Consider the following 26,918-nt stretch of genomic DNA (forward strand, 5'->3'; position numbering starts at 1 on the left):
CGGGACGGGAAGCTTCCAGGAAAGGCTGGGTGACCTACATTATCTAATCCGCTCCCCAAAACGACCTCCAGCTCCGCAGCAAACACAGCGATTACAGACAAACCCGTTTCCTCTACACCCACCGCTCCAAAACTTGGTGGCGGGGAGGGGGGGGAAGAGGCGACGGCGGTCGGCTCGGAGGAGCAGTTGCCCCCCTGGCGCAGCCGCTTCGGCTCGAGCCGGCGGCGAAAGCGGCTCCGTGCGGGGTCCCCCCCGGCTCCGCGGGGCTCCCGGCCGCCGGCGAGCGGCGCCCGTCGCGCCTGGGGTGCCGGGACGCTCTCCCAGGCCTTCGCTCGGGGCCGGCGGCGCTGGCAGCTGGCCGGGGACCGCGCTTGCACGCACGCAGCCATTTACATATGAAACGGTCCCAGCTCCAATATCCGCGCTGCCTCTGCCTCCCCGGGCAGATGGATAGAGATGGAGGGGGGAGAAGGGGCGGCCGGGGGAGAGGAACCTCTCCAGCAACACGACCTTGCTGTGCACCAGCTCGGGCCACGGCCGCAGCGAAGCGGTAGCCCGGCCGGGGCTGCTGCCCGCGCCGCAGACGCCGCTCGGCAGCCCCCCGGCCCGGCGCGAGGCTCCTTTCGCATTGATTCCCGGTGCCAGCTGCGGCGAGGCTGCCGAAAAATTTATGATGGACACCGCGCCAGCATAAGGAAGTGAATTATATTCCTCGCGGCCGCTGTAAGTCAGGCAGCTGTCAGCTCCGGAGCAGCCCGCGAGGGGCCGGGGCCGGGTTAACCCTTGCGCGGAGGCGCCTTTCGAGGCCGGCGGCAGCCCGCGAGGCGGGTGGGGAGGTGGCCAGCCTTCCCCGTGACAACTCCCTTGGCTCCCTGCTAAATTAAACATTGAATTGATTCACCTTTGTTATAGGGCAGGATCAGCTGGTGCAGCCCAGCTGTACGGAGGACGTGCTGTAGAAAGGGGGAAGTTAATAGGAATGTTTTCAGCTGACGGGCAACAGCATCGCAGGTGCCTTTTCCTTTCCTTTCCTCTCCCTCGGCGCCTTCCTTCCAGCAGGCGAATCCCAATACCTGTCCGCAGCGGTCCGCTCAGCGCTCCTGGTCCACGGGCCAGCTACCTCCCCGGCCGCCAGAGCCTGGCGAGGGCTGGTGCAACATCCCCTGCAGGATGAGGCCACCTGGGAGTCCCTGAGCAAAAGGAGCATCCTCCAAAAGGAGCATCCCAAGAGCTGTCTCGTCCGGTGCCGGCAGCACTTGCCAGGGGAAGAGGCATCCAAGGAAAGTACCTGGCTGTGCTCCAAACAGAGAGCGAGATGCAACCAGGCAGCGAGATGCAACCAGGCAGCGAGATGCTTTGGGTGGAGGAGCCAAGCCTAAACAAAGCCCCAGAAGAAAAGCCATCGGCTCCATCCTGAATCCCAGCATCGGCCTATGGTTCCTGCTGCCAGAGAGCCCTGGAGCAAGGAGAGCCGCCCTGCTGTCCCCATCCCTCCGACTGCCACCAGGCAGCGGGCAGAGCCCCGACAGGTATCGGGTTAAGCAGCTCCCCGGGAGAGGCGAGAGGAGCCCAGGAAGCCAAACCCCCTTCAGCAGAGGGGAGCGAACGGCCCGTTCGCAGCCAGGAGCTGCCTGCGGGGCCGGGTTAACCATTGCCACGCTGATTGCTTTGTGCTGCAACGCGCTGCCAGAAGTCCAAAAAAAAAAAAAAAAGACAAACCGGTAAAACCATGAAAAAAGCAAGACCTCTCCTTGCTGCCGTGGCTGTCTCCAGGGAAAGCCAGCCAGCTGCTGCTCGGGCTCCCCGCCGGTGGGCTCGACCTCCCGATGGACGGCAGAGGCGGAGGAAAGACGCAGGAGCACCCGGGACGCCCCCGAACCCGCTCCCTTCCTCCTCCCGCCGCCAGCAGCGCGCCTTGCCCGCAGCTCCAAGGCCCCCTCGGCCGAGCGACGGCGCCCGCCGTTCTGCACGCCCACGCCGAGGAGGAGGGCTACCGGTACCTTTCAGGTTGCTGAGTCCGTCCAGGAACTTCTTGTATTTCTCCGAGTTCATTTTCCTGCCGCCGGTCAGCCGGGCGGCATCGGGGCGCGGCAGCGAGCGCGGGGAAGGCGAGCGGCGCCGAGCCCCAGCGCCGAGCTCGCCCCACCACGCTTGCACTTTGACCACCCTGCGCAGTGATGTCACCCGAAGAGCCTGGCCGCACCGCGGCCTTTTGTGTTTCCTTATTTGATGAAGTGCCTGAAAACCTCCCAGGGCCCAAGCCACCCCCCTTTTTGCAAATTAGCTGGGAACCACCGGCAGGCTCCCACTGCCCGGCACCTCGCCCCCTCCCAGCCCCACGCTTTAGGTTTCAGGGATTGTATGTCCTGGGGATATTTCGGGCAAGGAGTACGTTTGACTGATGAGGGAACTGGGAGGGGAAGAAAAACGTCCAACAGGCTCGAAGAGGCACAGACAAGAAACCGGAGAAGGGGGCCAAGGCGGTTGGTGGACTGACCACACGGGTCTCACAGCAGGACCCCAAGAAAGCCACCCCAGAGCCTCTGAAACCAGGACGCCGACCGAGGAGCAGCCATGAGAAGAGTCCTACGAGGCGCTGGAGAAACGGGCTACGTGAGACCCGCCTGAGCCGGGTTTCTCCCCTGCCTCGCACCGAGGCCCCCCTGCTCACCACGTGCTTGCAGGGACCTGCGCTCCCCCACGCAAATGGGGGGAGAGTTACCAAACCGGCAAGGAGATGTACTTGTTTTAAAAGCATTTCTGGCAGGAGAGAGCAGCCCAGAGCGATCCAAGAGGAACGCGGCCGAGCGCCGCACGTTCCCCGATCGTCGCTGCCCTCCAGCGCAACGCGTCTCCGTGGGGAATTTAACGGGATTACTGTCAAATTAAAAAAATATATATATGTGTGTAACCAGAAGCCAAACAAGCCATCACAAGGAGCCCAGGTGCAGCAAGAGGCAAGGCTGGGGAGCCCCACGGCGAGGAGCAGGGCAGGGGGACGGGGCCGAAGCCGCCCCACGCGGAGCAAACGGGCCGGCGGGACCCACGCCGCTGCACCGCTCCCCTCCAGCGCCTGCTCCCGCCCCAGCTCCCCGGCTCCTTGCAACAGCGCTGCCACGCTCAAGAGCCTCCCACTCCTCCCCGAAACTCGCTCCTTCTTCCAGCCTCCTACACCGCTCTCCGTAGAGATGACTACCCTAATCGCTCGCCGCCGTTCCTCGCCAACTTCAGCAAAACCCCCAAGGCCAGGGAGCTTGCTGTCCCGGGGGCTGCGCGAGCCGGCACGCCTCCAAGGGAGACGACGCTCCCAGGCTTGGCTGGAGCGGGCTCTGCTCCAGGAGGTGATGCTGTCGCTGCTTGTTCAGCACCGTTACCACCAGCGCTGGGAGTAACCAGCCGGTCCGAGGTACAGGAAGGAGCGGTGTTGCAATGGGCTCTTCACCTTGGCTTACTGCGTTCCTCTTACTTCACTCTAACTCCTTTCCAAAAAGTCTTCAGCAGATTAAGCAAGACCCGTAGCGTGGCTCTCTGAAGGATCTGCCCATCTGCTGAGGGCTGTTACAGCAGATACCTTCAGCAGAGATGAGCTCTGGGCTACCGCAGGCTCAACGCCCTCTTGCCAGTCTCTCTTCCCCGTACGCAGGATACGAGCGGCGCGAGAGCCCGGCCTCCTCCGCTGCACGAGGAGGGAGTCCCACCTCGTCACGGGTCCCCTCACCTCCGAGGGCAAAAAACCCCCGGACATCTCCGAGCACAGAAGAAGCAACTGCAGCATCGCTCCTACGAGCACGCCAGCGCGAACGGCTCCCGAAAAGCTACAGACACAGCACAAACACATTCCTCTCCGAAGGAGCCGGCGCTATTCTTCATGCACGTGCACGACGCGCTGCTGGCAGCGAGGACGAGCGCAGGAATCGTTCCCACCAGCAAACCCTTCTCCACGCTGCACCCCGAGCCTGCAGCCGGCCCCGCACAGGGCTCCTCTCCCAGGGCTTTTTGGGAGCGCTCGGAGGAAGGCCGGGCCGGCGGCGGCGAAGAGGCATCGCTCCGAGACGGACGCACGCCGCTCCGGAGGCAGGCGCAGGCGTATCGGTTTCTCTTCCAACGCAACGAATCCCAAAGGCCAGTCGCCACTGCTGCTCCCGACAGCTGCTTGCCCAGGAACCCAAGAGCCAAAGCCGCTCTCTAAGGGGACAACGGCGGCGGTGAGCGAAGCAGGTGGCAGGTGCCCCGGGCTTGAATTACCTGATCCCTCCAGCTCCAAAAGGAGAAGACGGGAGAGGCCCATCTCTAGGACGCGGCTGCAGAAGGTGACAGAAAGAAGGGAAAAACCCCCGACGGGCTCCTGACCTCACTGCTAGCCGGATTTTTACGGTCCTCGGCGAGCAGCTCGCCGTGCCCTGGACCTTTCCCTTTGGACACAGGCGTTTCGCTGGGGCGCGCGTCGCTCTGCGGGTCACCCGTGGTCCCGCCGGCCCGGCGCTGCGCAGCGGGGCTGTTCGGACCCCGCGGACGGCGGGGAAGCTCTGGGCAGGCGTCTCAGCGGCCCGTTGTGTCGGGGACCGGACCACACTGGCCAAAGGCGCCAAGCGCACAGTCTCCCGTCGCATCCCAGTAACCACCTCCAGAGATGCCGGAGGTGGACGCGCGCCCAGGGCCGAGGACGGGGCAAGAGCCACCAAAGCCGCAGGAGCAGGCAGCGTTTTGTGTTTCCTCGCCTGCGAGTGAACACTCGCACCCCCAAGTGAATTCCTCCCAGCGCCTCCTCGGCGGGGCAGGAGGAAGCATCTTCCAGGGGTCGGCGATAACCAGAAAGGCCCCCTGGCCCGCAGGAAAAAACAGGGGGCATATCTGAACCCTAGGAGCCTCGTCGAGTTTCTCCGAAAGGTTTTGAAGCTCCTTCCAAACTGCGCAGTCCCAGGAGAAGGGGGAAGGACAGAGCAACCCCGGGGACGGAAACGGGGCAGGCGCAGCCCGGCGCGGGCGGCACGCTCCCCTCCGCGGCCCGGCCTCCGGGCGACGCGGATGTCTAGGACCTGCTGCACGGAGCCCCGACCCCCGGCTGGATTTATCGATCTGCAGCAGCGCGGGAGGAAATTAATTCATCCCGCTGAGAGGGAGCGGATCCGATCGCTCGGGAGCGGCCACGCAGAACAGCCACGGACGGGCCGCGCCGAAAATTTATACCCGCGGCCAGAAGGGCTTCATCTGCCCTATACCTGGCTTGGAAAAACCCAGCGGCCCCCGGCACCGCTGCCGCCCCCCGCAAGGCCTGCTGCTCCCAGGAGCGCGGCCCTGCTCGCCTCCAGGCAGGGCGAGAAGCAAAACAAAGTCATCGCAAGAAGCCAAGTTGTCACCACTAAAAATAGCACAATGGAATTTTCCTCTGAAAAAAACCGACTTCTGGCTGACAAAGGGGCTGCCGCCGCGGCGGGGAGGGAAGGAGAAGCGGCCCCGCGGCGCGAGGCGGGAAGCAGGGGCGCGACGCCCCGGGGACACGCTGGGGAGCCCGGGCCCGGCTCCGGGGACGTCCTCTCCGGCAGGATCCACCTGCTAACGTCCCCCGGGAAGCAAGCGAAGCGTCCCGCGGAGGCCACCTTCCCGCCCGTCACCCCCGCGCCGAGGCGGGCAACAAAGCCCAAACAGGCACGGGAAGCGAGACCCAGCGTCGGCGCGAAACCGGCCGGGGAACGTCCCCGGTTCGTTCCTTGCCACCCTCCCCTGGCCGGCAAAGCGGCGAGATCAGACGCGGCAAACGAGGCCGGCAGACGCCTGCTCCTGCAAAACCACAATCAGCGGCCCGGGAGGGGAGAGCGATGCGGCCGCCGCGGCCGCCGTTATCGATGACCCGGCCCGAGCCCCGGCTCCCCCCGCCGCCCCGTGCCCTCGGCTCGCTTTTCTCCCGGACCCCAGCTACCGCGTCCGCTTTGTACCGCCGGAATGATAAAAGTAACTCTAAACTTCCAGGGAGCTTTGGCGTCTCGCCGCCGGCCCCCGCTCACAAACGCGCGATTGTAACGCGAAAGTAGGTCAGGGACGCGCGGGAACGACCGCCGGGAGCCCTCCCGCGCTGGGGCGGCACGAGCGGCTCGGTGCTCAGCCCCCGGCACGGCCCCAGCGGCGTGGGCAGCGCTCGGCCCTGCCTCGCCCCAAAAGCGGGGATGGAGATGCTCGTCCCCTTGGCCGCGCCGCCGGGCTCACGCGGATCGCTCCCGGGGCAGCTGGGGGCTCCCATCCCTCCACCGAACCCCGCGACGGGGAGAAAAGCCTTCGGCATCTCCCTCGCCCCAGGGACGGCCCCGGGGGAGACGCCGGCTTCTCCGGAGCAGAGGCACGCGGCTTGGGACTGCCGGGCGGACGGCCACCATCCAACCGCTTCCTCGGCGCGGAAGAGGAGCAAGAACAGAAAACCTGATTCCTCCCAGTCCTTTACGCCGCCCTCGCGCTTCCAGCTGGAAACCCCTCAGTCTGCACGCGGCGCTCGGGCCCTGCGCTAGGTGCGGGGCGCTTGCTCTCCTCCAGGACGGGGTTAAGGCGCAGCAGGTCCGACGCCTGCCAGACCCCATCCATAAGCATCCCGGCTCCCTCTCCGCCAGGGGAACGCCTGGAATTCCCGGCCTGGGAAGGATCGCTCCAGCTGGTCTCCGAAAACCGCGGCTGGCCCTGCGCGCGGGGGACCGTCTGCGCGCCCCGGGGCGGGAGAGCCCGCGGGGGGACGGCGGATGGCGGGAGCCCGCGGCCGCTATCGCGCACCCAGCTGTCAGCCCGGCCGAGGAATCCCAAGACCTCCCAGCTCAACAACTGCCCTTTGCAGGAAGAATCAAAAGCATCCGAAACAGCTGGAGAGGATGAAATATCGCCGCGTGCGGCGTCTGGAGCCGCTCGCAACAAAACCGTTTGCGCGGTTGCTGTCACCACCCTGGGGCTCGTGGGGCAGTGCCCCCCTTGGATTTAACTCCCCGGCGTGCACACGAGCCCCGCCATGCGTGGGAAACGTGCTACGGGAACGCGCTATCCCTTCCCCGCTCTCAGCGACCCTCACGCCATCGCTGGCGCTCTGCTCCCGGGAAAGGCCCGGAGTTCACGCTATGCCAAGGACTTCTTCCAGATCAAGGGCAAAGACGCTCAACCCTGCAGCAACGACCAAAAACAAGCCCAGGGCCTGGGGCTCGTTCATCTTTGCAGACCTCGCCGGCCGGGCTCGCGGCGCGGGAACGCCTGCCCTGGGCCGGCGCGAGGGAGGAGCTGCGCGCTGGGAGGAGAGCGGCACGGCTGATGAGCACGGCCTGGCCCTGGTCAGCAGCAAGAGGAGCTTCTCCCTCCTGAACGTACGGTTTTAGCAGGACAGCTCTAGCGGCAAAACCGCCCAAGGTCAATGCAAATTCCCCTGGCAAAGGAGCCCCTTGTATACGGTTTCTTCGAGGAAAAAACAAGCTGCTGGCAAAAGCACTTCTGAACTGCGAGGGCTGTAATCTACCACGGACCTTTTACTGGTCTTAATAAAAACAAAGACAGAAGTTGCACCCTTAATTGACATCACTAGAAGTCGGCATAAATTTCCCTCTCGGAGCAAAGCAGAGAGGGGGACAGCAGCTCCGGGGCTCCGCAGCAGCGACGGCAAGGAAGAAGCAACAGCCAGCCCAAAGAGAGAGGCAACGGGAGCCTCAGGAGCGAGGCGCAGGCGCGGGACTCGGGAGACCTGGCTCTGCTGCCAACCATGCTGTGACTTTGCTCCCCACCAGGCTCCTGGAGCAGCCGGGGAGGAGGCTGGGTCTCCTCGAGCTCCGGACAAGCAGGAACGCAGATGGGGAGCTGGGAGAGGACAAGCAAAGGCGGTGGGAGGAGATGACCAACGGAGAAGCCATTGGGGCGCAAAACCTGCACCGCATCCATCACCCGCGGGAGGCCGACGAGGCTTCTCCAGCATCGTTAAAAAACACTCCACCACCCTTGGTCGTCGGGTAAGACTAAGACTTGTGTTGCAATCAGCCTCAGCCCCGAGGTTTTCGGCAGGCAATTTTGAACTCACTGGAGGAAAATGGGATCAAACAGGAAATGAAAACTGGAAAGGCAGCTACATTTCATTCATACGGAAATAACAACAACAACAAGTAATCGTGCCCTCTTGCAGCCCTGGCCAGCAGCCCCGAGCTAACTGATCCAAATCGCTGATAAATGGGGGAAGTTACAGGACAGACAGGACCTCGCCGAGCCAGGTTTGCAGGGACAGAGCGCAAACACGAGCTGCCTCTTCGTGAGCCGTGCGCTTCCCGAACCTGCAGACGGACTCGTCTCACCACGGCCAGGACCTACCGACCCCCTCTTTGAACTTCAGAGCCTGCTGCTGCCTCTGCTCTGATAGGGAAGAGGGTGAGGAAGAGACTAAGTCCATCCTCCTACCCCTCGTGCCAGGAACAGCATCCTGCTTCCCACCTGAAATCTCCTTAGGAGTCTCCCCCCGGCTCTTCTCGCACCTCTCCCTCCAGGAGTCGCCAGGCTGATCGCACCTCGGGTCACGGATGAGGACGCTGCAGCCAGACCCGCGCTAAGTGTCATCACGCGGCCCCCCCCAGCCCCATCCCACGTCTCCCGCTCGCCCTCGGGAGGCCGAGGCCGAAGGCTCGCTCTCCCCTGCCCCCCAGCCTGGTGGAACTCGTCCACGTATCCAGAAACCCGTGACTTGGGCTTGGAAAGGAAACTTCCCAGCTGATTAACACAAACATCCTCTGCGCTCTGCAAACGCTGCCTGCTGCAAAGCATGTCCTCCAGAGGACCTCCTCTTCCGAGGTTTCCCTCTGCGACCTGGAGGCCCTTCCAGCAGCTCCGGCCTCCGGCAGCGAGCCCGGCCCACGAGCTGCCCCACCAGACAAGGACAGCGCTGAGCGGTCACATCTGGAGCTGCCAGCCAGCCTCACGCAGAGCGTCGGGGAGGAAAGGGAGAGCTCAAGGTCGGTGTCGGGCAGGGATGCTGCAAGCCCGGCTCCCCCGGACGCCGGCAAGGCTCCTCGCGCCGAGGACGCGGCCTCCAGGGCAGCACCTTGCTCCCGCGCCCTGCTCGGGGGGACACACGCGGAAGGGGCGCTCCCCGGGGCCGCCCGCGCCTCCGCGCAGCGGGAGGACGCTGCGGCACGCGCCCGCGGGCTCCAGCTGCGAGGGAGCCGCTCTTCCGCCTGCGCCCACGGGAGACGGGCACCCTCGCACCCCCCCGCTCCGCTCCCAGGAGATCCGGGCAAGGCAAAGGCGCCGCGGACCGCCGGGATTTCCCCCGCCACGGGAAAGGCGTTAGGAAGCAGCCGGGGCGAGGAGAGACGCCGACCGGCGCGTCCTGCCCGCGCGCCCGATGCCGGCAAGCGCATCGCCAGCCGCCGCCGCGCAGGCTGCGACCGGCCCCGGTAATTACAGTTCTCACCGCTTTCCCAGCGCTGCCCCCCTGGCCCCGTCCCAGGTGTGCGCTCACGCTGTCATTACGCCCACCGCCGCGCCTCCGCCCCGCAGCACCGCCTTGGCCCCGAGGCAGCGCTTGCCTCATCCGCCCGGGAAAACGCAGCCGGCGCCGGGGCCCGGGCTGCGCGGGGCGAGCGATGCCAAGCGCAGAGAGGAGCGGGACGTTTTCACGGGGACGGAGCAGGCGGGAGAAGAGCCTGGTCTGGGGCTCAAGGAGACCAGTCCCCCACCTAACCCGCCGTCCCCCAGCGCCTCCCCGATACGCCCAGTCCCCTGCGGCATTTTCAAGGCATCTAGAGACGAGCGCAGCGTGCATCAGGCATCTGCCAGCCCTGTCCATATGCCACAAGCGCGCCCATCAGCGGCCGCTCACCGGAACGATCCCGGGGAACGTTAATGAGGACGCGTTCGTCCTCCAAGGCTCCTTCCCGGGATGGCTTCGACCTACGCTGCCTCTGGTCATTCCCCTCCCACCGGAGCCCTTGGCACAGGGAAAGCAAGCCAAAGCCAAAGGTCACGCGTCGTCCCCGAGAGCTGGGTGCTGCCAGGCTGTCCCCAGGGTGTCCCCAGCACCCACACAGCACAGCTACCCGAGGACGAGCCCAGTCCTGCAGCAGGGGCCGGGATCATCTCGCCCCGAACTGCTCCCAGAGCCCTTCGCCCCAGCCCCTGCTTTGCTAAACGGAGCCCGAAAGCCTTCAGGAAAAGCTGTGCCGTTCCCGTTCGTCCAGCAGCATGCTGCGGGCACCGGCTCCGCTACGGAGAGCTGCGCAGGTCCGGCCTCGAGCAAGGCCAAGCGGCCCCGCGGCCCTCCCCGCGGGCTGCGCAGGGCAGGAGCCGGCTGCCTGGAGAAGGCGGCAGCGATCCAGTGAAGCTCCCTCGCCGGCCCAGCGAGATTTGCTTCCGCACGCTCATTGCCTCGTCTCCAAGGCAATGGTTCACCTTCCTCCTCCTCCTCTCCCAAGGGCTCCTCTCCCTGCTCCTGCCTCGCTCGCAGCCACGGGAGGCTGCAGGACAGCAGGCCACGACACCTCGCGGTGGCCCTGCTCCTCGCCTTGGCGGTGGGAGCCACGCTCGGGGCGCTGGCGCGGGGCCGCAGGGTGGGAGGAGAGGCGCCTGCCCCCCGCCAGGCCGCAGCAGAACAGCCGTGGGCTGGCAGTGACACAACCCTCAGCCCCGGCAGTCACGCTGCCGCTTCGACAAGCTCCTCCAGAGCGACCCACGTTACTCCAGTCACCGGAGCTGCAGTGATTTCCTGGCTGCTTTCGGGGCAAACGAGCCCCGGGGGAAAGGCTCGCTGTCAGGAGACGGAGGCTCCTCTTGGTGCAGGAAGTCGAGCAACCGCTGCACGGCACGGCCCAAAGCCGCCGAGCCCTGTGACACGCCGCTTCCCCCAAGTCCTGCTCCGATCCGAGCCAGACGAAGCCAAGAACCATGTTTACCCATGCAGTGGCCTCCGCGCTGTTTGCACAAGCCGGACGTGCCTGCAGACAGGTTCGGCGACCTCGCCGCAGCCAGACCACGGACCTTGCAGCGCTCGGAGCCTGGGAGCGCGAGTCCAGGCTCCGGTGTGCCGACGCGCAGCCCCCACGGGCCGGGGGAGCCCTGCGCTGCTGCAGCTCTAACCGCCCCGGCTGCACTACATCAGCCCCGCACAAAAGGAGCCTGGAGGAGCAGGCCCCAGCACCTTCAACCTCAAGAAGGACTGCGGTTCCCCCCAACGCAAAAAAGAAAAAGCAAGGGGGCCTTACTGAAGCATCTAAAGGCTCAACAGAGGTTTCAGAGGGCTGCCAAGGGGGTTCGGGCACTGCCCAGTGTATTGTCCCCCGCTGCGGTCTCCTGCTGTCCCATCAGCACTCCTGGCCCACGCTCGTCTCCGCTCCAGCGCGCCAGTGCTTGGCCACTTGTGCTCCAGCTGGCAGGGAAACACTGCCCCATACAGGAACCCAGCTTGGCGGTGGCACCCGCTCCCCTCCCGCTGGTCCCCCATTCACCGGGGTAATCAGAGCCCTGGCGGCCCTGGGAAGGGCTACGGACTTCATCCACGCAAGAGAGACAGGAGTAAAAACAGCCTCATCGGGGTCCCTGCTGCCTTCTCCCAGCAGCATCGTCCCTGCTCCTGCTCCCTGCTCTGACCAGCGCTGCTCCCGCTCCCTGTCTGCCGGGCGTCAGGGGCCACAACCGCGGCCCAGAGGAGCCTCCTCACCACCGCGTCTCACCCCAAGCTCCATTACTCCTTCTGCCTGAACAAGGAAAGGAGAAACCGGAAACTGAAGTCTCCTGCTGTTTCCCCCAGCTGGATTTATCTGTTTTAGGTGCATATAAAGGGAACCTATCACCCTGGTATTCCAACAATGGTGTTATGACACTTCCAGGAGTCAGCAAAAAAAAAAAAAATACTCTTTTTATACTTCCCCTGGAAGGCTGGAGCGATTTCTTCATGCTGGCATCAGCCATGGTATGTCCAGAGCAGTCTAAACTTAGTTGACACAAATGGGATTCGCCTGGAAAGGAGATTGGCCAGAAACCAGCAGACGGAGGTCAAAGATTTCATTCTTACCCCGAAGTGTGAGCTGAAAAGGAAAAGGCCTGACGTGCATTCATACAAACAATGCTGTGCCACCCAAAAAAGGAGCGATGAAACAACGTGAGCCATTTTCTAAATCCTCAGGTCTCCAGCAATCTCTTAAATCTGCCTCTGAAACGAGATCAAAGATTTTTTGCACTAGCTACTGGCAAAGCACCTTCCTCTCCCAGCGTGAGTCACGCCAAAGAGGCGAACATGGCAGGGGCCAGCGGGGAGCGCATCCACCTCATGCAGACACCCTCAGCCCCAGACTCCCCAGGCATCTTTTCTCTCCAGACCAGAAGTGGCAGTTTTCCCAGAAAACTGCACAAAAACAAAGACAAGCCTAAAGAAGGCAACAGCCCCGGGATGAACCCCAAGGAAGGACTCAGGCGCTCGGTCCAGCTTCTGCAACCAAGGTTGTGGTTTGTTGTTGGGGCAACACGAAGACAATGACAACTTCAACCGCTTCCATCCACGATAAACAGGTTTTGTGACTCAGAAAGACAAGCAAGCTTCAGGGAGGCCACGTGCCTTTCGGCAAAGCGAGCCTACTCCAAGCACAGACAGACAGCATGAGAAGGAGAGAAACTCAGGAGACATCATCACATGCTTAGGATGATGATGATGATTCGACTGCAAAGGCAGCAGAAACCTGGAGAGGCGAGGCAGGGTGGATCCCGCCACCAGAAAAACCACCAGCTTCATTTCCCTGTTGGCCAAAACAAACATCAGCAAAACAGCATCTTCCACCACGGGCTCGAGTTCCACTTTGGCTAAAAATAAAAGCCACAGAGACACTCACGTCCAGCCCTCCACAGCAGCCACCCCCCGTCCAGGGAAGAGCCCAAGCACAGCGGCTCTCCCCTAGACACAGGTGCCACAAAGCCTCCTTAGCTTCGCAGTCCCTTGGGTCTCCAGCGCCCCCAGCACCAGGCACACCAGGGCTCCCGCACGCCTCCCAAAACTGGAGCATGCCAGAGCTGCCCCCGTGCTGGAGGGCAGCTTTCAGCCCGGCTTCCCCGCACGCTTGTCAAGGCGGCGGGACAATCTCAAGTCAGTGCCGAGCCACCCCCCTCCCCGCTCTGCCACGAGACGAAGAGGAAGAAGGGCTTCCTCCCTCGCCCGCGAGGAGTCATGGCCACGCTGCCGGGCCCATCGGAGCGCCTCCGGACTCCAGAAACGCCGCGCAGGCCGCTCATCACCGCGAAGGAATGATGTTTATCTTTGCAGGATGGAACGGCAACGGCAGCTACCCTGCGTCAGGAGACGGCTACGTGCGGCTAAGCGGGTAAAGCTGTCCTGCCAGGAGGACAGCTCGCGGGGCTGAGCAAACCGGCCCCCCCGCTCCACACCAGGGTGCGGGTCCCCCGGCCGTGACACCTATAGTTATATTTCTTAAAGCAGAGGACAAGATACAACCACGGAGATGGGCAAGGCCAGGACAGCTGCCCGCTGTGAGACAGGCTCCCTCCCACGAGGTTCGACAAGGTGAAGACCTGCTCTGGTTCGTTTCAACAGAGGTCCTACATCTCCTCTCCCTCTCCGAGACTCCTCTGGTCGCAGGGAGGCTGTCACCCCCGTAACGCAGCAGGACAAAACGCCGAGCCATCCCGTGCTGTCCCAGCGCAAACAGGCAGACCGCGGGCAGGCCAAGCACAGCTTCTGGGACGCTCCAAGAACAACGCCGGGCTCCTTCCAGCTGGGAGCAGAGGCGTGCTGGCTGCTACGTGGGCTGTGGCATCGGCTGCCGGACGCACGCCCCGGTAATCGGAAGCGGCGAGAGAAAAAACAACAGACAAGGAACCACGGAGAAGGAAGAGAAAGCACGAGGGAAAAATAACAGCTTTCCCGACGCTGGAACTTCAGATGTCTAACCCCCAAAAGAGCTAATTATCTAAAAGCAAGGATTTCTCCGAGATTAAACATTAACCAAAGTGCTCTGAACGTGAAAAACATGACCCGTGCTCTTTGCGTACAGCCGAGCGGCACAGCCTGCACCCTTGCGCTGCCCCGAGTCACGGCTCCCCGGGGCCGCCGCAGCGCGCGACCACTCTCGGTCTCACGCCTTCCCGCCGGGGCGCTCGGGGTCTGCAGCCTCCCCCGGCAGGGCACAAGGACGCGGCGCGCGATGGGAACGGGGAACCTGCCCTCGCACACCGAGCCGCGGGGCCCCGCGCGACGCTCCCACCCGAGGCCGGAGCAGCAAAGCCCTCGGCGCCCGCTCACGCGCTCGAGGCTGCGCCGTGCACCTGCGGGAAGATGGACCAGACCTTTCACTCTCCGCTCAGACCCCCCGGACTGGCTCCGAATTTGTGGCATCAGCATCTGGAGGCAAAAAGGGGTTGCTTAAACCCCTGCCGTTGCTCAGCGCGTCGGCTCAGAGGTGTGGTGCCGGGAGCTTTGCAACACTCCGGAGCCTCCTGGGAGACCTTCTGGAGACCTTGTGTCCAACCTGGGCCAGCTCTGGCCTCCTGGGAGATCTCAGCAGCAGGAGCCCGGCCTCCCGCGGGTGCAGAGCCCGAAGGGCGCTGCAAAGCCGAGGACGCCAGCAAGCGCCCGAGGCCGCAGGCAGGAGAGCTTCGCAGCGTGCCCAGCGCGGCGAGGGGCAGCTCGGGCTGCTGCTCCTCCGCCAGCTCCCCCGCCGCCCTCCCACCTCCGGCGCTGCACGAGCCGTTAGTCAGCCCCGCGGCCCTCGCGCCTCCCTGCCTTCCCCGCTCGGCGCGGGGACGGCCGCGGCGCGCACCCCGCTCGCCCCCAGCAGCGGCGGGAGAGGCACGAAGGCCCCCAGCCTCCCCGCGCGCGGCGCCCACGCGGCTGCAAACCTCCTTCGCTGCAACGCCTCGGAGCACCTACCTGACACCCAAACGCCGGCCGCTCGGTAGCGTTCGCCGCCTGCCTACGGCGGAAGTTTTATAAATAAAGAAATCACGGGGATTCGCCAGCTGGTTCACCCCAGTTCTGCAGGGAGAGGGGGGATTTGCAGCCGGGGAACAGGCTCCCCTCGGGCGCCGCTGCCCTCGCCGCCTCCAGACCTGCCCGCTCCTGCTCTGCGGCCGAGGCCCCGCTGCTCACGTCCCGGTTTAAGGCTGGTTTTTAGTCGCGAGCCCCGCTCAGCACCGGCTCCGCGGGGCGACGCTTGCGGCAGCTGCTCCCGCTTCCAGGCCAGGTAACGCTCCGAAATCGGCTTCGTTTCATTGACGAATCTCCGTTTTTGCAGGATTAAGGGGGGGGGGGGGAAGGGGACGAGCCAGCGGAAAACTCGTTCCGGGCAGGAAAAACCGACCCGTTTGCGGCGGAAGGAGCTGCAGGAAGGGAAAGCACCGACGGGGCACAGCCCCGAGTCTCTCGCACCCGAATCCTCCCAGCGGCCCCCCCAGGCGGGGGTCAAACACCTGGGAGAGGTGGGGAGCCGCCAACGCTGCCAGGCGCGGAAGGGAAAAGCCTTCATACAGCGCAAATACCAGTTCCCCCTGCATCACGAACGAGACCCAGCGGGGCGTTTCTAGGTGACTAGCAGCTTCCAACAGCCAACGCACCTAACCCAGAAAAAGGAGAGCCTCGTCTTCACCAAAAAAGCCTTCTTTTACCAGGGGAACTGCTAAATAAAGCCACCGACAACCCGAGCGAGGGCGCAGCGTCAGGGCGAGCAGGGCCCAGCCTTCAGCGGTCCAGTCGAACCGACGCACTGCAATTTTATTTTATTTTATTTTTTTTTTCCTGTTGGGACGAAGCAGCGCGGCAGGAACCGGCGCGCGGGACGAGAAGTCGGAGGACTGCGCCGTTCCCTTCCCGCCGCCCCGGGCGACTTCCTTAAGCCTCGGCAGCTCCACACCGAATCCGGCCGCTTCCAAGGGGCTTTTATGAATAAAAGTTTGCAAAGTACTCGGGCGCGCGGGAGTTAGGTTATTCAAGCGCCTTTCCAAGACCCCCCTAGAAGAGGCTTTTATTCCCCGCTCCCTGGGAAACGCGGACGGAGGCCGCGCGCGCCCCTCTCCTCCGGGGCATCCGCGCGGCACCCCCTGAATCGCGGCGCTGGGGAATCCATTATTTCCCGTTCTCCGCGTGCAAAAAGGAAAAGGAAACGGCGGCGGCGGCGAGCGCCCTGGCTTCCCTTTCGTCCGCCTTTCGGGAGACCCGGCTGCTAAAGGAGAACGGAGCCGCAGCGCGCGAGGAGCCCTCTGGGGCCGAAATCTGAGCTCCAAGACAAGTCTATCGCTGCAGCATGGAAAGGGGGGGGGAAAGGGAAAAAAAAAATGATGAAAACACACGCAACTCCCGGAGACGAGCCACCGACAGCAAATCTGCACACTCACTGCCGGCACCGGTGCCGCGGCCGGACGGCCACAGCCGGGGAAGGCACCGGCCCTCGGCCCCTGGGGAGCGCGGGGGGACGGAGACGGATCGCAGCCCCCCGGCACCGCAGCGGGGGAGCCCACGGCACCCCGAAGAGGGATGGGGGGCGCCGGGTCCTCGGGCAGGGGAGGGACGCTGCAACGGGGACCCCGGATACAGGGACACCGGGACATTGGGCACCCCGAGTTGTGGGGGGGGGGGTACTGGGGTCCCCAGTCCTGGGGCGCCCTGACTGGGGATACTGGGACGCCGTGGCACTGGGAGAAGGGGACACAGGGCACCTCGAGCAGGGTACATTGGGGTCTGCCCACCTTGCGGCATCCCGATGCAGGACATGGGGGGCACCAGGACCTCAACGGGGGGGGGGGGTCCAACCCCAACACCACAACCAGGGACACTGCAGGGTCCAGGACCCCCCAGCCCCCTGGTACCGCGACGGGGGGGGGGGAGAGGGGGGCTCCAACCCCAGCACCACAACCAAGGACACAGCAGGGTCCGGGACCCCCCAGATGCTCAGTACCCCGAGGGGGGGGGGGGGCTCCAATCTCAGCACCACAACTGGGGATAGAGCAGGGTCCGTGACCCCCCAGACCCCCGATACCCCGACGGGGGGGGGGGGAGCCCAACCCTGACACCACAACCGAGGACACGGCAGGGTCTGGGACCCCCCAGCCCCCCGATACCCCGATGGGAGGGGGGGGTCCAACCCCAACCCCACAACCGGGGACACAGCGAGGTCCGGGACCCCCCAGCTCCCCGATACCCCAATGGGAGGGGGGGGCCCAACCCCACAACCGAGGACACGGCGGGGTCCGGGACCCCCCAGCCCCCCAATACCCCGACGGCAGGGGGGGGCCCAACCCCACAACCGAGGACACGGCGGGGTCCGGGACCCCCAGCTCCCCGATACCCCGACGGCAGGGGGGGTCCAACCCCACAACCGGGGACACGGCGGGGTCCGGGCCCGGCCCCCCCCGCCCCCGCACCTTTGTAGCGCTCCAGCACGTCCTCGTAGGCCTGCACGAACTCCTTCTCCTGGCTGCGGGTGGCCGGGAGCAGCCCCGGCACGTAGCCGGCCATGGCGGGCGGGCGCGCTGGCTGCCGGCGCGGCGGGCGCCCAGGCCCCGGCTCCGCTGCCGGTTTCCGCCTCGCCCCCCCCGGCCCCGCCCGCTGTCAGCGAGGCCCCGCCCCCGCGCCCCGCCCGGCCCCGCCCCCCGCCAGCGAGGCCCCGCCCCCGCCCCCGCCCGGACCCGGCTCCGGCGCGACCCCTGGCGGGCGGCGGCGGCTGGAGGGAGGGGCGGGGCCGCCGGTGACCCCCGCGCGGACACCGGGGACACCGGGGACACCAGTGTCTCCCCGTGACACCGGGGACAGCAGGGACACCGGGGACACCGGGGACACCAGTGATACCAGGGACTCCAGGGACACGGGGTCACCGGGGACACTGGGGACACCAGTGATACCAGGGACACCAGAGACACCAGGGACACCAGTGTCTCCCCGTGACACCGGGGACAGCAGGGACACCAGTGATACCAGGGACACCAGTGATACCAGGGACTCCAGGGACACGGGGTCACCGGGGACACTGGGGACACCAGTGATACCAGGGACACCAGAGACACCAGGGACACCAGTGTCTCCCCGTGACACCGGGGACAGCAGGGACACCAGTGATACCAGGGACACCAGTGATACCAGGGACTCCAGGGACACGGGGGACACCGGGGACACCACTGATACCAGGGACACCAGGGACACCAGTGTCTCCCCGTGACACCGGGGACACCAGAGACAGCAGTGATACCAGGGACACCGGGGACACCAGTGTCTCCCTGTGACACCAGGGACACGGGGGACACGGGGGACACCAGGGACACCAGTGATACCAGTGATACGAGGGACACCAGGGACTCCAGGGACACCAGTGATACCAGGGACACCGGGGACACCGGGGACACCAGTGATACCAGGGACTCCAGGGACACGGGGGACACCGGGGACACGGGGGACACCGGGGACACCAGTGATACCAGGGACTCCAGGGACACGGAGGACACCGGGGACATCGGGGACACTGGGGACACCAGTGATACCAGGGACACCAGTGTCTCCCCGTGACACCGGGGACAGCAGGGACACCAGTGATACCAGGGACACCAGTGATACCAGGGACTCCAGGGACACGGGGGACACCGGGGACACCGGGGACACTGGGGACACCAGTGATACCAGGGACACCAGTGATAGCAGGGACACCAGGGACACCAGTGTCTCCCCGTGACACCGGGGACACCAGGGACAGCAGTGATACCAGGGACACCGGGGACACCAGTGTCTCCCTGTGACACCAGGGACATGGGGGACACCAGGGACACCAGTGATACCAGGGACATCGGGGACATCGGGGACACCAGGGACACCAGTGATACCAGGGACTCCAGGGACACGGGGGACACCAGTGCCTCCCTGTGACACCAGTGATACCAGTAATACCAGGGACTCCAGGGACACCAGAGACACCGGGGACACCAGTGATACCAGGGCCACCAGGGCCTCCCCGTGACACCAGGGCCACCAGGGACACCAGTCTCTCCTAGTGATACTAGTGACATCAATGACACCAGTGACTCCCCGTGACACCTGTGACACCAGTGTCTCCCAGTGACACCAGTGACACCAGGGCCTCCCTGTGACACCAGTGACACCGGTGACACCAGAGATATCAGTGCTTCCCAGTGATACCAGTGACACCAGTGCCTCGTAGTGATACCAGTGACATCAGTGATACCAGTGACATGAGTGCCTCCCCATGACAGCAGTGCCTCCCCATGGCACCAGTGCCACCAGTAGCACCAGCATCTCCTACTGCCTCCGGGTGCTGCCTCCCAGTGGCAGCAGTGACACCAGTGCCTCCCAGTGACATCAGTGACACCAGGGCCTCCCAGTGATACCAGTGACACCAGTGACCCCAGCCCCTCCCCATGACCTCCCCAGTGCCACCCAGTGACAGTAGTGACATAGTGACAGCAGTGCCCCCAAAGACACCAGCGCCTCCCAGTGACACTAGGGAGGCCAGTGCCACCAGTGCCACCAGGCTCCCAGTGCCTCCCAGTGTCACCAGTGCCACTAGTCTTCCAGGGCCTCCCAGTGCCACCAGTGCCTCCCATGCAAATGCAGTAGAGTCCCCAGTGCCTCCCAGTGCCCCCAGTGCCTCCCAGTGCCACCAGGCTCCCAGTACCTCCCAGTGCCCCCAGTGCCTCCCAGTGCCACCAGGCTTCCAGTACCTCCCAGTGCCACCAGTACTTCCCAGTGCCCGCAGTGCCTCCCAGTGCCACCAGGCTCCCAGTGCCTCCCATGCAAATGCAGCAAAGCCCCCAGTGCCACCAGTGCCCCCAGTGCCACCAGGCTTCCAGTACCTCCCAGTGCCCCCAGTGCCTCCCAGTGCCACCAGGCTTCCAGTACCTCCCAGTGCCACCAGTGCCACCAGTGCCACCAGGCTTCCAGTACCTCCCAGTGCCACCAGTACTTCCCAGTGCCCCCAGTGCCTCCCAGTGCCACCAGTGCCACCAGGCTTCCAGTACGTCCCAGTGCCCCCAGCGCCTGCCTGCTGGCAGCCGGCCTCTGGGCGCTCGCCGCCCCATGGCCCCCCGGAGCCCAGCCCGGGGCCGATCCCCACTTTTTTTTTTTTGGGGGGGGGGGCGCCGCCAAGATGTCGCTTTTTCGCCCTGGCGGCCCTCTCTTCGCCGTCGCCATGGCGACCGGCGGGCCAGCGCTCTGCCATCTGGGTAACCATGGCGACGAGAAAAGTAACCTGCCCCCCCCCCTCCAAATCCGCCCGCATCGCATCCCTCCCCTGCCCGGCCGGGGTGGTGGTGGTGGGGGGGGTGGGGGGGGGCGATGCCCTGCGCCCCGCGTCCTTCCGAAAAACACCCCCCCCGGGCGAAGCCGGCTTCGCCGCGGGCGGAGGAGGGTTGCCGGGAGGGTCCGTCCGCCCCCGAGGTGCGCGCCCGGGGCCAGCGGGGCGGCGGTGCAGCCCCCCCCCCCCCCCTGAGAGCCGGCAGCGTTTGCTTCCCGCCAGCCGGAGAAGAATAATCAGCCCCGTTCCCGCATCCCGGAGAATCCCCTTGGAGCAAGCGCTGAGATGTCTCTTAACGAGCCAACGCGTCGCGTGCCGAAAGGGCTCCGGGCGAGCTGCTGGGGGCGAGGGAAACTCCCGCGCGACAGCGGACTCCGAGGAGCCTCCTCGACGGCCGCCAGGAGCCGGGACCCCCCCCGAGAGCGCGGCATCGCCTCCCAGCCCCGGAGCCGCGCCGGGCGCCCGCCTGCAACCCTGCCCCCGGCACAAACACGCGCCAACAGGTTTAGGATAAAAAGGGCCTTTTCCTTCAAAAGCAGAACACGGGCAGCCGCAGGCGTCCCCCCGCCACCCGCCAAGCAGCTGGAGCGAGAGGCGGCAGCGCGGCGGCGCGGGGGCACCCACCGCCCCGTTCGCCTCCCCTCTCCGCGGGGGGCGGCTTCGAAGGCTGCTCTGGGGTCGCTGGGTGCCGGCTCCTTGTTTCCTTGGCTCGGAGGGATGCAGCGAGCCGTGACGGGGCCGCGCAGGCCGGACAGACCCCTTGGTCGTCCCGCCGCCGGGGAGCGCAGAGGGATGCAGGAGCGGCCGGACCGGAGACCGTGAGCGGCAAGCGCCCACCTGCCCTGCACGCTGCCGGGTGCATCCCTCGCCCTGCATGCCACCCATCGCATCCCTCGCCCTGCACGCTGCTGGGTGCATCCCTCGCCCTGCATGCCACCCATCGCATCCCTCGCCCTGCACGCTGCTGGGTGCATCCCTCGCCCTGCACGCTGCTGGGTGCATCCCTCGCCCTGCACGCTGCCGGGTGCATCCCTCACCCTGCACGCTGCTGGGTGCATCCCTCGCCCTGCACGCTGCTGGGTGCATCCCTCACCCTGCACGCCACCCATCACATCCCTCGCCCTGCACGCTGCTGGGTGCATCCCTCACCCTGCACGCTGCTGGGTGCATCCCTCACCCTGCACGCCACCCATCGCATCCCTCGCCCTGCACGCTGCTGGGTGCATCCCTCGCCCTGCACGCTGCCGGGTGCATCCCTCGCCCTGCACACCACCCATCGCATCCCTCGCCCTGCACGCTGCTGGGTGCATCCCTCGCCCTGCACGCTGCCGGGTGCATCCCTCGCCCTGCACGCCACCCATCGCATCCCTCGCCCTGCACGCCACCCATCGCATCCCTCGCCCTGCACGCTGCCGGGTGCATCCCTCGCCCTGCACGCTGCTGGGTGCATCCCTCACCCTGCACGCCACCCATCGCATCCCTCGCCCTGCACGCTGCTGGGTGCATCCCTCACCCTGCACGCCACCCATCGCATCCCTCGCCCTGCACGCTGCTGGGTGCATCCCTCGCCCTGCACGCCACCCATCACATCCCTCGCCCTGCACGCTGCTGGGTGCATCCCTCACCCTGCACGCCACCCATCGCATCCCTCGCCCTGCACGCTGCCGGGTGCATCCCTCGCCCTGCACGCTGCTGGGTGCATCCCTCGCCCTGCACGCTGCTGGGTGCATCCCTCGCCCTGCACGCCACCCATCGCATCCCTCGCCCTGCACGCTGCCGGGTGCATCCCTCGCCCTGCACGCTGCTGGGTGCATCCCTCGCCCTGCACGCTGCCGGGTGCATCCCTCACCCTGCACGCTGCTGGCCGCATCCCTCGCCCTGCACGCTGCCGGGTGCATCCCTCGCCCTGCATGCCACCCATCGCATCCCTCGCCCTGCACGCTGCTGGGTGCATCCCTCATCCCGCACGCCACCCGTCGCATCCCTCGCCCTGCACGCCACCCATCGCATCCCTCGCCCTGCACGCTGCCAGGTGCATCCCTCGCCCTGCACGCTGCCGGCTGCATCCCTCATCCTGCATGCCACCCGTCGCATCCCTCGCCCTGCACACTGCCAGGTGCATCCCTTGCCCTGCACGCCACCCATCACTTCCCTCACCCCGCACACCACCCGTTGCATCCCTCGTCCCGCACACCACCCATTGCATTCCTCGCCCTGCAGGCTGCTGGGTGCATCCCTCGCCGTGCACGCCACCCATCGTATCCCTCGCCTTGCACACTGCCGGCCGCATCCCTCGCCCCGCAGGCTGCCGGCCGCATCCCTCGCCCTGCAGGCTGCCGGGTGCATCCCTCGCCCTGCACGTTGTCGGCTGTATCCGTCACCCCACAGGCTGCCGGGTGCATCCCTCACCCCGCACATCGCCAGCCACATCGGAGCGCGGCCCCTCCGCGATGGGCTCACCGGGGACAGAGCCGCAGCCCACATCCAGGCTCCCCTTGGGAACCAAGCGGTGCGTTTCGGGGACCGGCGTCCTTGGACGGGAAGTGCCGGTTGCTCCAGCCTCGTGGCACCGAGAGCGTCTGCTCCCGCGGGTCAGCCGGGACCCGGCCGTGCAGCCCCGGCCCCCACCGCGAGCCTGGAGACGGGCTCCAGCCCAGTTCCCAAACTGGCACGGGGCCACGATCCCGCTGGAGGTCCCGGCCCCGGGGCGGCTCGAGCTCCCGAGACAGTCCCACTGAATAATTTAAAGCTCTGAATCAATATTTCAGTTCATTTTCAAACCTGGTGACATGAAACTGCCTCCGACTCCTTTCTCCCCAGCTCAGCGCCGTCTGGCTGCGCCTCGCGAGCTATTTTTAATGCGAAATCTGCCCGAGACCGGATGGTGTGACATCCCCTTGCTTTTAATCACGGGCTGCGTCGCTCCGGCGCGACGACAAGCGCGCAGCACGCCGGGCAGGCCGGGAGCAGCCCGCCGCTGCAGGGAAGGCTGCGGGTGCTCAGCACCGGCCCGGCGGGGTCCCAGCACCCCGCTCGTCGCCCGGCCCCGGCGACGCTGGCGTTTCGGGCAGGGTCTGGCCGCAGCGGTTTCCAAAAACCAGCTGGTTCTTCCCGCCCCGGGCGCACGGCGCTGCGCAGACGCGGGCTCCCCTCCCCGCGCCGCCGACAGCCCGCGGGGACCCCGGCCCCAGCCCGGCGCGGGAACGGGCAGAGCCGGGGCCGCTGCCTCCTGCCTGGGCGCGGGGTGCCCACCCGCAGCCCCCACCGCGGATCCCGGCTGGGGCGGCCGGCGCACGCCTTCCCGCGGCACGTGCTGCTGGGCGAGGGGTCCCGAGGGACAGCACCCGCCCGCCCGCAGCAGCACCCGATGGCTGCGCGACGGCCGCGGAAGAGCCACCGGGCCCATGGCACGCCGCGTCCCTGCTGCTGGAGGTGGCTGCTGGCCTCGCGGCACGCCGCGTCCCCGCCGCGATGGGCTGCCCTCGGGCACCGCGGCGAAGGAGCAGCCCACGAGCACAGCTGAAACCACAGCCGCCCCGGCCGGGAGGAGGCCGGAAACCTCCCAGGCCAAACTCCTTCCCGGGATCAGGCCGCGGGCGTTGCTCCGCCACGGAGAGGCTCAACCCTTAACTGGGTGTTTTACTGTCACCCCGCAGGAGAGTTTGAGGGCAGGTCCCTAACGGCACCGTGCTGGGAACCCCAACCCAGCCCTGCCCGGACGGACGAAACCTTCGCAGAGCCGAATCGCCTCCCCCCCGGGCTCTTGGCCGCCAACGGCCACGTCCATGCCGGGGCAAGGCCCGGCCCAGTGCAGGATTAGCCCCTGCTGCCGCCCTCTCGGCTCCCGCCGGCGATTCCCCAGCAAACCGCTCGGCAGAGGCAAGGGAGCACGCGACACACCTCGTCCCCGTCCCCGTCCCCCCGCCGGGGGGTTTCGCCCATGCCCTCGGCTCCCGGGCGCACGCCAGCGAGGAGGAAAGGACCGTCCCGGGGAGCCCGGGCTGCGCGCCGGCGCTGGGCTTAGCTTGCAACACGGGCGAGGGAGCCGGCACTGCCGCCAGGGCCGGGCAGAGCGCGCCGCGCAGCATCGCTAGGCCACCGAGCCCACGCGGGGCTGTCCTCCTCCCCCGAAACGCCCCAGCCAGGCTGCAGCCCCCCAGCCGGGACGGCACCAGCCGGCCGGAGCCGACGTCCCGGCGCTCCCCGGCGATGCCCCAACGCGGGCGCCCATCGCTGCGGCTCCGGCGCCCAGGGCAGCCGCGTCCCGCTGCCTTCGGGGGCCGCCCCGGGCCGGGAAGGAAACCGGCGGCACCGGGCCCCAGGGTGGGGGGGGAAAGGGGGGTGCCGACCGCGGGGCGCTGCCTCACCTGCCACCCGGACCACAGCCCGCTCGGCCGGGTCCAGCACCGAATCCTGGCTCTTCCGCTTCTTCTGCTCGTGCAGGGGCAGGTTCCAGGGCAGGGTGTCCCCGGCGGGGCAGGGCGACAGGCTGCCCGAGCGCTCGCTGCGGTAGGAGCGCTCGCTCCGGCACGACTGCTCGCTCCGGCACGAGCGCTCGCTCAGGCTCTCCTCGTCGGAGGACGACATGGCCCCGGCCGCGTCCCCCGCGCCGGCAACCTGCGGAAGGAGCGAAGGGCGGCTGACGAGGGGGCCGCCGGCCTCCCCGGGGCGTCCCTCCCCACGGCCTGCCCCGGGCTGCGGGACGGCGGGCCGGCCCGCCGCGCTCGGGGCCGCCCCGGCATCCGTCCAAACACGCTCCTCGCGCGGGGAAATTACCCCTCCGGGAGCCCGCTCCTAAAGGCCCGCATCCTCGCCGGCGGTGCTGAGCACCGGCGCTGCGCCCCGGAGCGAGCGGAGCCCACCCGCAGCCCCGGCCCCGCGGCCCCCCCGGGCATCTCCCCGGCCTGCCCCGAGGAACGGGCCGGCGCCGCGGCCCCCCAGCGCCAGCGACGCTCCCGCCGGCGGCCCCGGCTCCAGCTCGCTCCCGCAACGCCGGCTGGGTTTGATCTCTTTGTGCTCGGCGCGGGGAGAAGCCGTCAAACCTGCGCTGCCCTTTGTACCTGTGGGGTTTTCTTTCCCTCTCACAGTGGGAGCAGCTTTAAAAAAATCCTATTAATCATGTTAGGGGAAAATGGTAGGGCTTTCTCCCGCCAGCAGCGAGCGAGCGGTGCCGTGTACACACGCTGGGCAAATAAGCACCTTGCGTGAGACCTATTGAAAATAATTCACATTGTATCCTCTTAGCCTGACCAGGAAAAACGCCCACGAGACCACCGAGACTCCCACCGCCAGCGTGCCGCGGCGGAGGAGCCGCCTCCATCCAGCCGAGCCTTTCCTTCTTATTATCACCATTTAATCAGCAAAACAGGAACAAAGAGACCCAAAAAAAAAAAAAATTGGAAGGAGGGAAGAAAGGATTCCATGAGTCATTCACCCCCCGCTGGAAAGCTGCGAAAACCTGGGGACGGCGCTAAGCGGCGGGTGCCCGGGCGGCCCGCGGCGGCCCTCGTCCCGCCTGGCCGAGAGTGGGGCCGGGGGCAGCCGGGGGCTCGGGGGCGGCTCGGGCCCCCCCGGTCCCGCACCCCGCAGCCGGGGTCCTGCGGGCCCCGCTCCCTTCCCATCCCTGCTGCTCCCCTTTCTCCTGGCCCTCGCCTGCCCCTGCCCTTCCCCGGCCCGTCCTTCCCGAGCTGTCCCCGGGCTATTCCCGGTTCATTCCTGCTCCATCCTCCCTCCATCCCCATCCCCGTCCCCGGGCTATTCCCGGTTCATTCCCGCTCCATCCCCATCCCCGTCCCCGGGCTATTCCCGGTTCATTCCCCCCTCCATCCTCCCTCCATCCCCATCCCCGTCCCCGGGCTATTCCCGGTTCATTCCCGCTCCATCCCCATCCCCGTCCCCGGGCTATTCCCGGTTCATTCCCGCTCCATCCCCATCCCCATCCCCGGGCTATTCCCGGTTCATTCCCGCTCCATCCCCATCCCCGTCCCCGGGCTATTCCCGGTTCATTCCCGCTCCAGCCTCCCTCCGTCCCCATCCCTATCCCCGGCCGTTCCCCACCGTCGGTCGCTCCCCGGAGCATCCCCTGCCCTTCCCCACCTCGGGTCCGTCCCCGGCGCTCCCCCCGCGCCCGTGGCGGTGGCGGTGGCGGTGGCGGTGGCGGTGGCGGCGGTGGCGGTGGCGGTGGCGGCGGTGGCGGTGGCGGCGCGGCCCCGGCGCGGGCAGGGCGCGGCGCTCCCGGTGCGGCGGCTCCGGCTCCGGCTCCGGCACCGCCGTGCGCTCCCGCCGCTCCCGCCGCTCCCGCCGCCGCGGCGCCTCCCCCGGCCCGGCCCGGACCGGCCCGGCCCTGCCCACCGGGGCGGCACGGAGCGGCGGGGGGGCTCCCGGCTGCCGCCCGCCCCGCGCCCCCCGGAGCATCCCCAAACCCCTGCCGCCCCTCCCCGGGGCACCCTAACCCGCACCCCAGGGCACCCGCACCCCCCCTGCACCCCCTGACCCTCACCCCAGGGCACCCGCACCCCCCCTGCACCCCCTAACCCGCACCCCAGGGCACCCGCACCCCCCCTGCACCCCCTAACCTGCACCCCAGAGCTCCTGCACCCCCCTGCACCCCCTAATCCACACCCCAGGGCACTCCCAACTCCCCCCTGCATCCCCTAACCTGCACCCCAGGGCACCTGCAGCCCCCCTGCACCC

At 66.8% G+C, this 26,918-nt stretch overlaps 1 protein-coding gene across 12 annotated transcripts in view; it reads right to left on the reverse strand.

The window, feature by feature from the left end:
• MACF1 (microtubule actin crosslinking factor 1) overlaps positions 1-24,827 on the reverse strand; it is a 160,091-nt gene extending 135,264 nt beyond the window's left edge. For 10 of the 12 annotated variants that reach the window (XM_068917710.1, XM_068917708.1, XM_068917709.1 and 7 more), the window contains exon 1: positions 24,593-24,827. In XM_068917710.1, the coding sequence (XP_068773811.1) occupies positions 24,593-24,812 (220 nt within the window). In that variant the 5' untranslated portion in view covers positions 24,813-24,827. Of the gene's footprint in view, positions 1-2,000; positions 2,155-17,352; positions 17,494-24,592 lie in introns of those variants that run through there. The other 2 variants (XM_068917700.1, XM_068917703.1) reach the window with 2 other exon arrangements.
• Between the last annotated feature and the right edge of the window lie 2,091 nt (positions 24,828-26,918).

Source organism: Struthio camelus, chromosome 23, assembly GCF_040807025.1.
Source record: "Struthio camelus isolate bStrCam1 chromosome 23, bStrCam1.hap1, whole genome shotgun sequence".
In the NCBI taxonomy this organism is placed as follows: domain Eukaryota; kingdom Metazoa; phylum Chordata; class Aves; order Struthioniformes; family Struthionidae; genus Struthio; species Struthio camelus.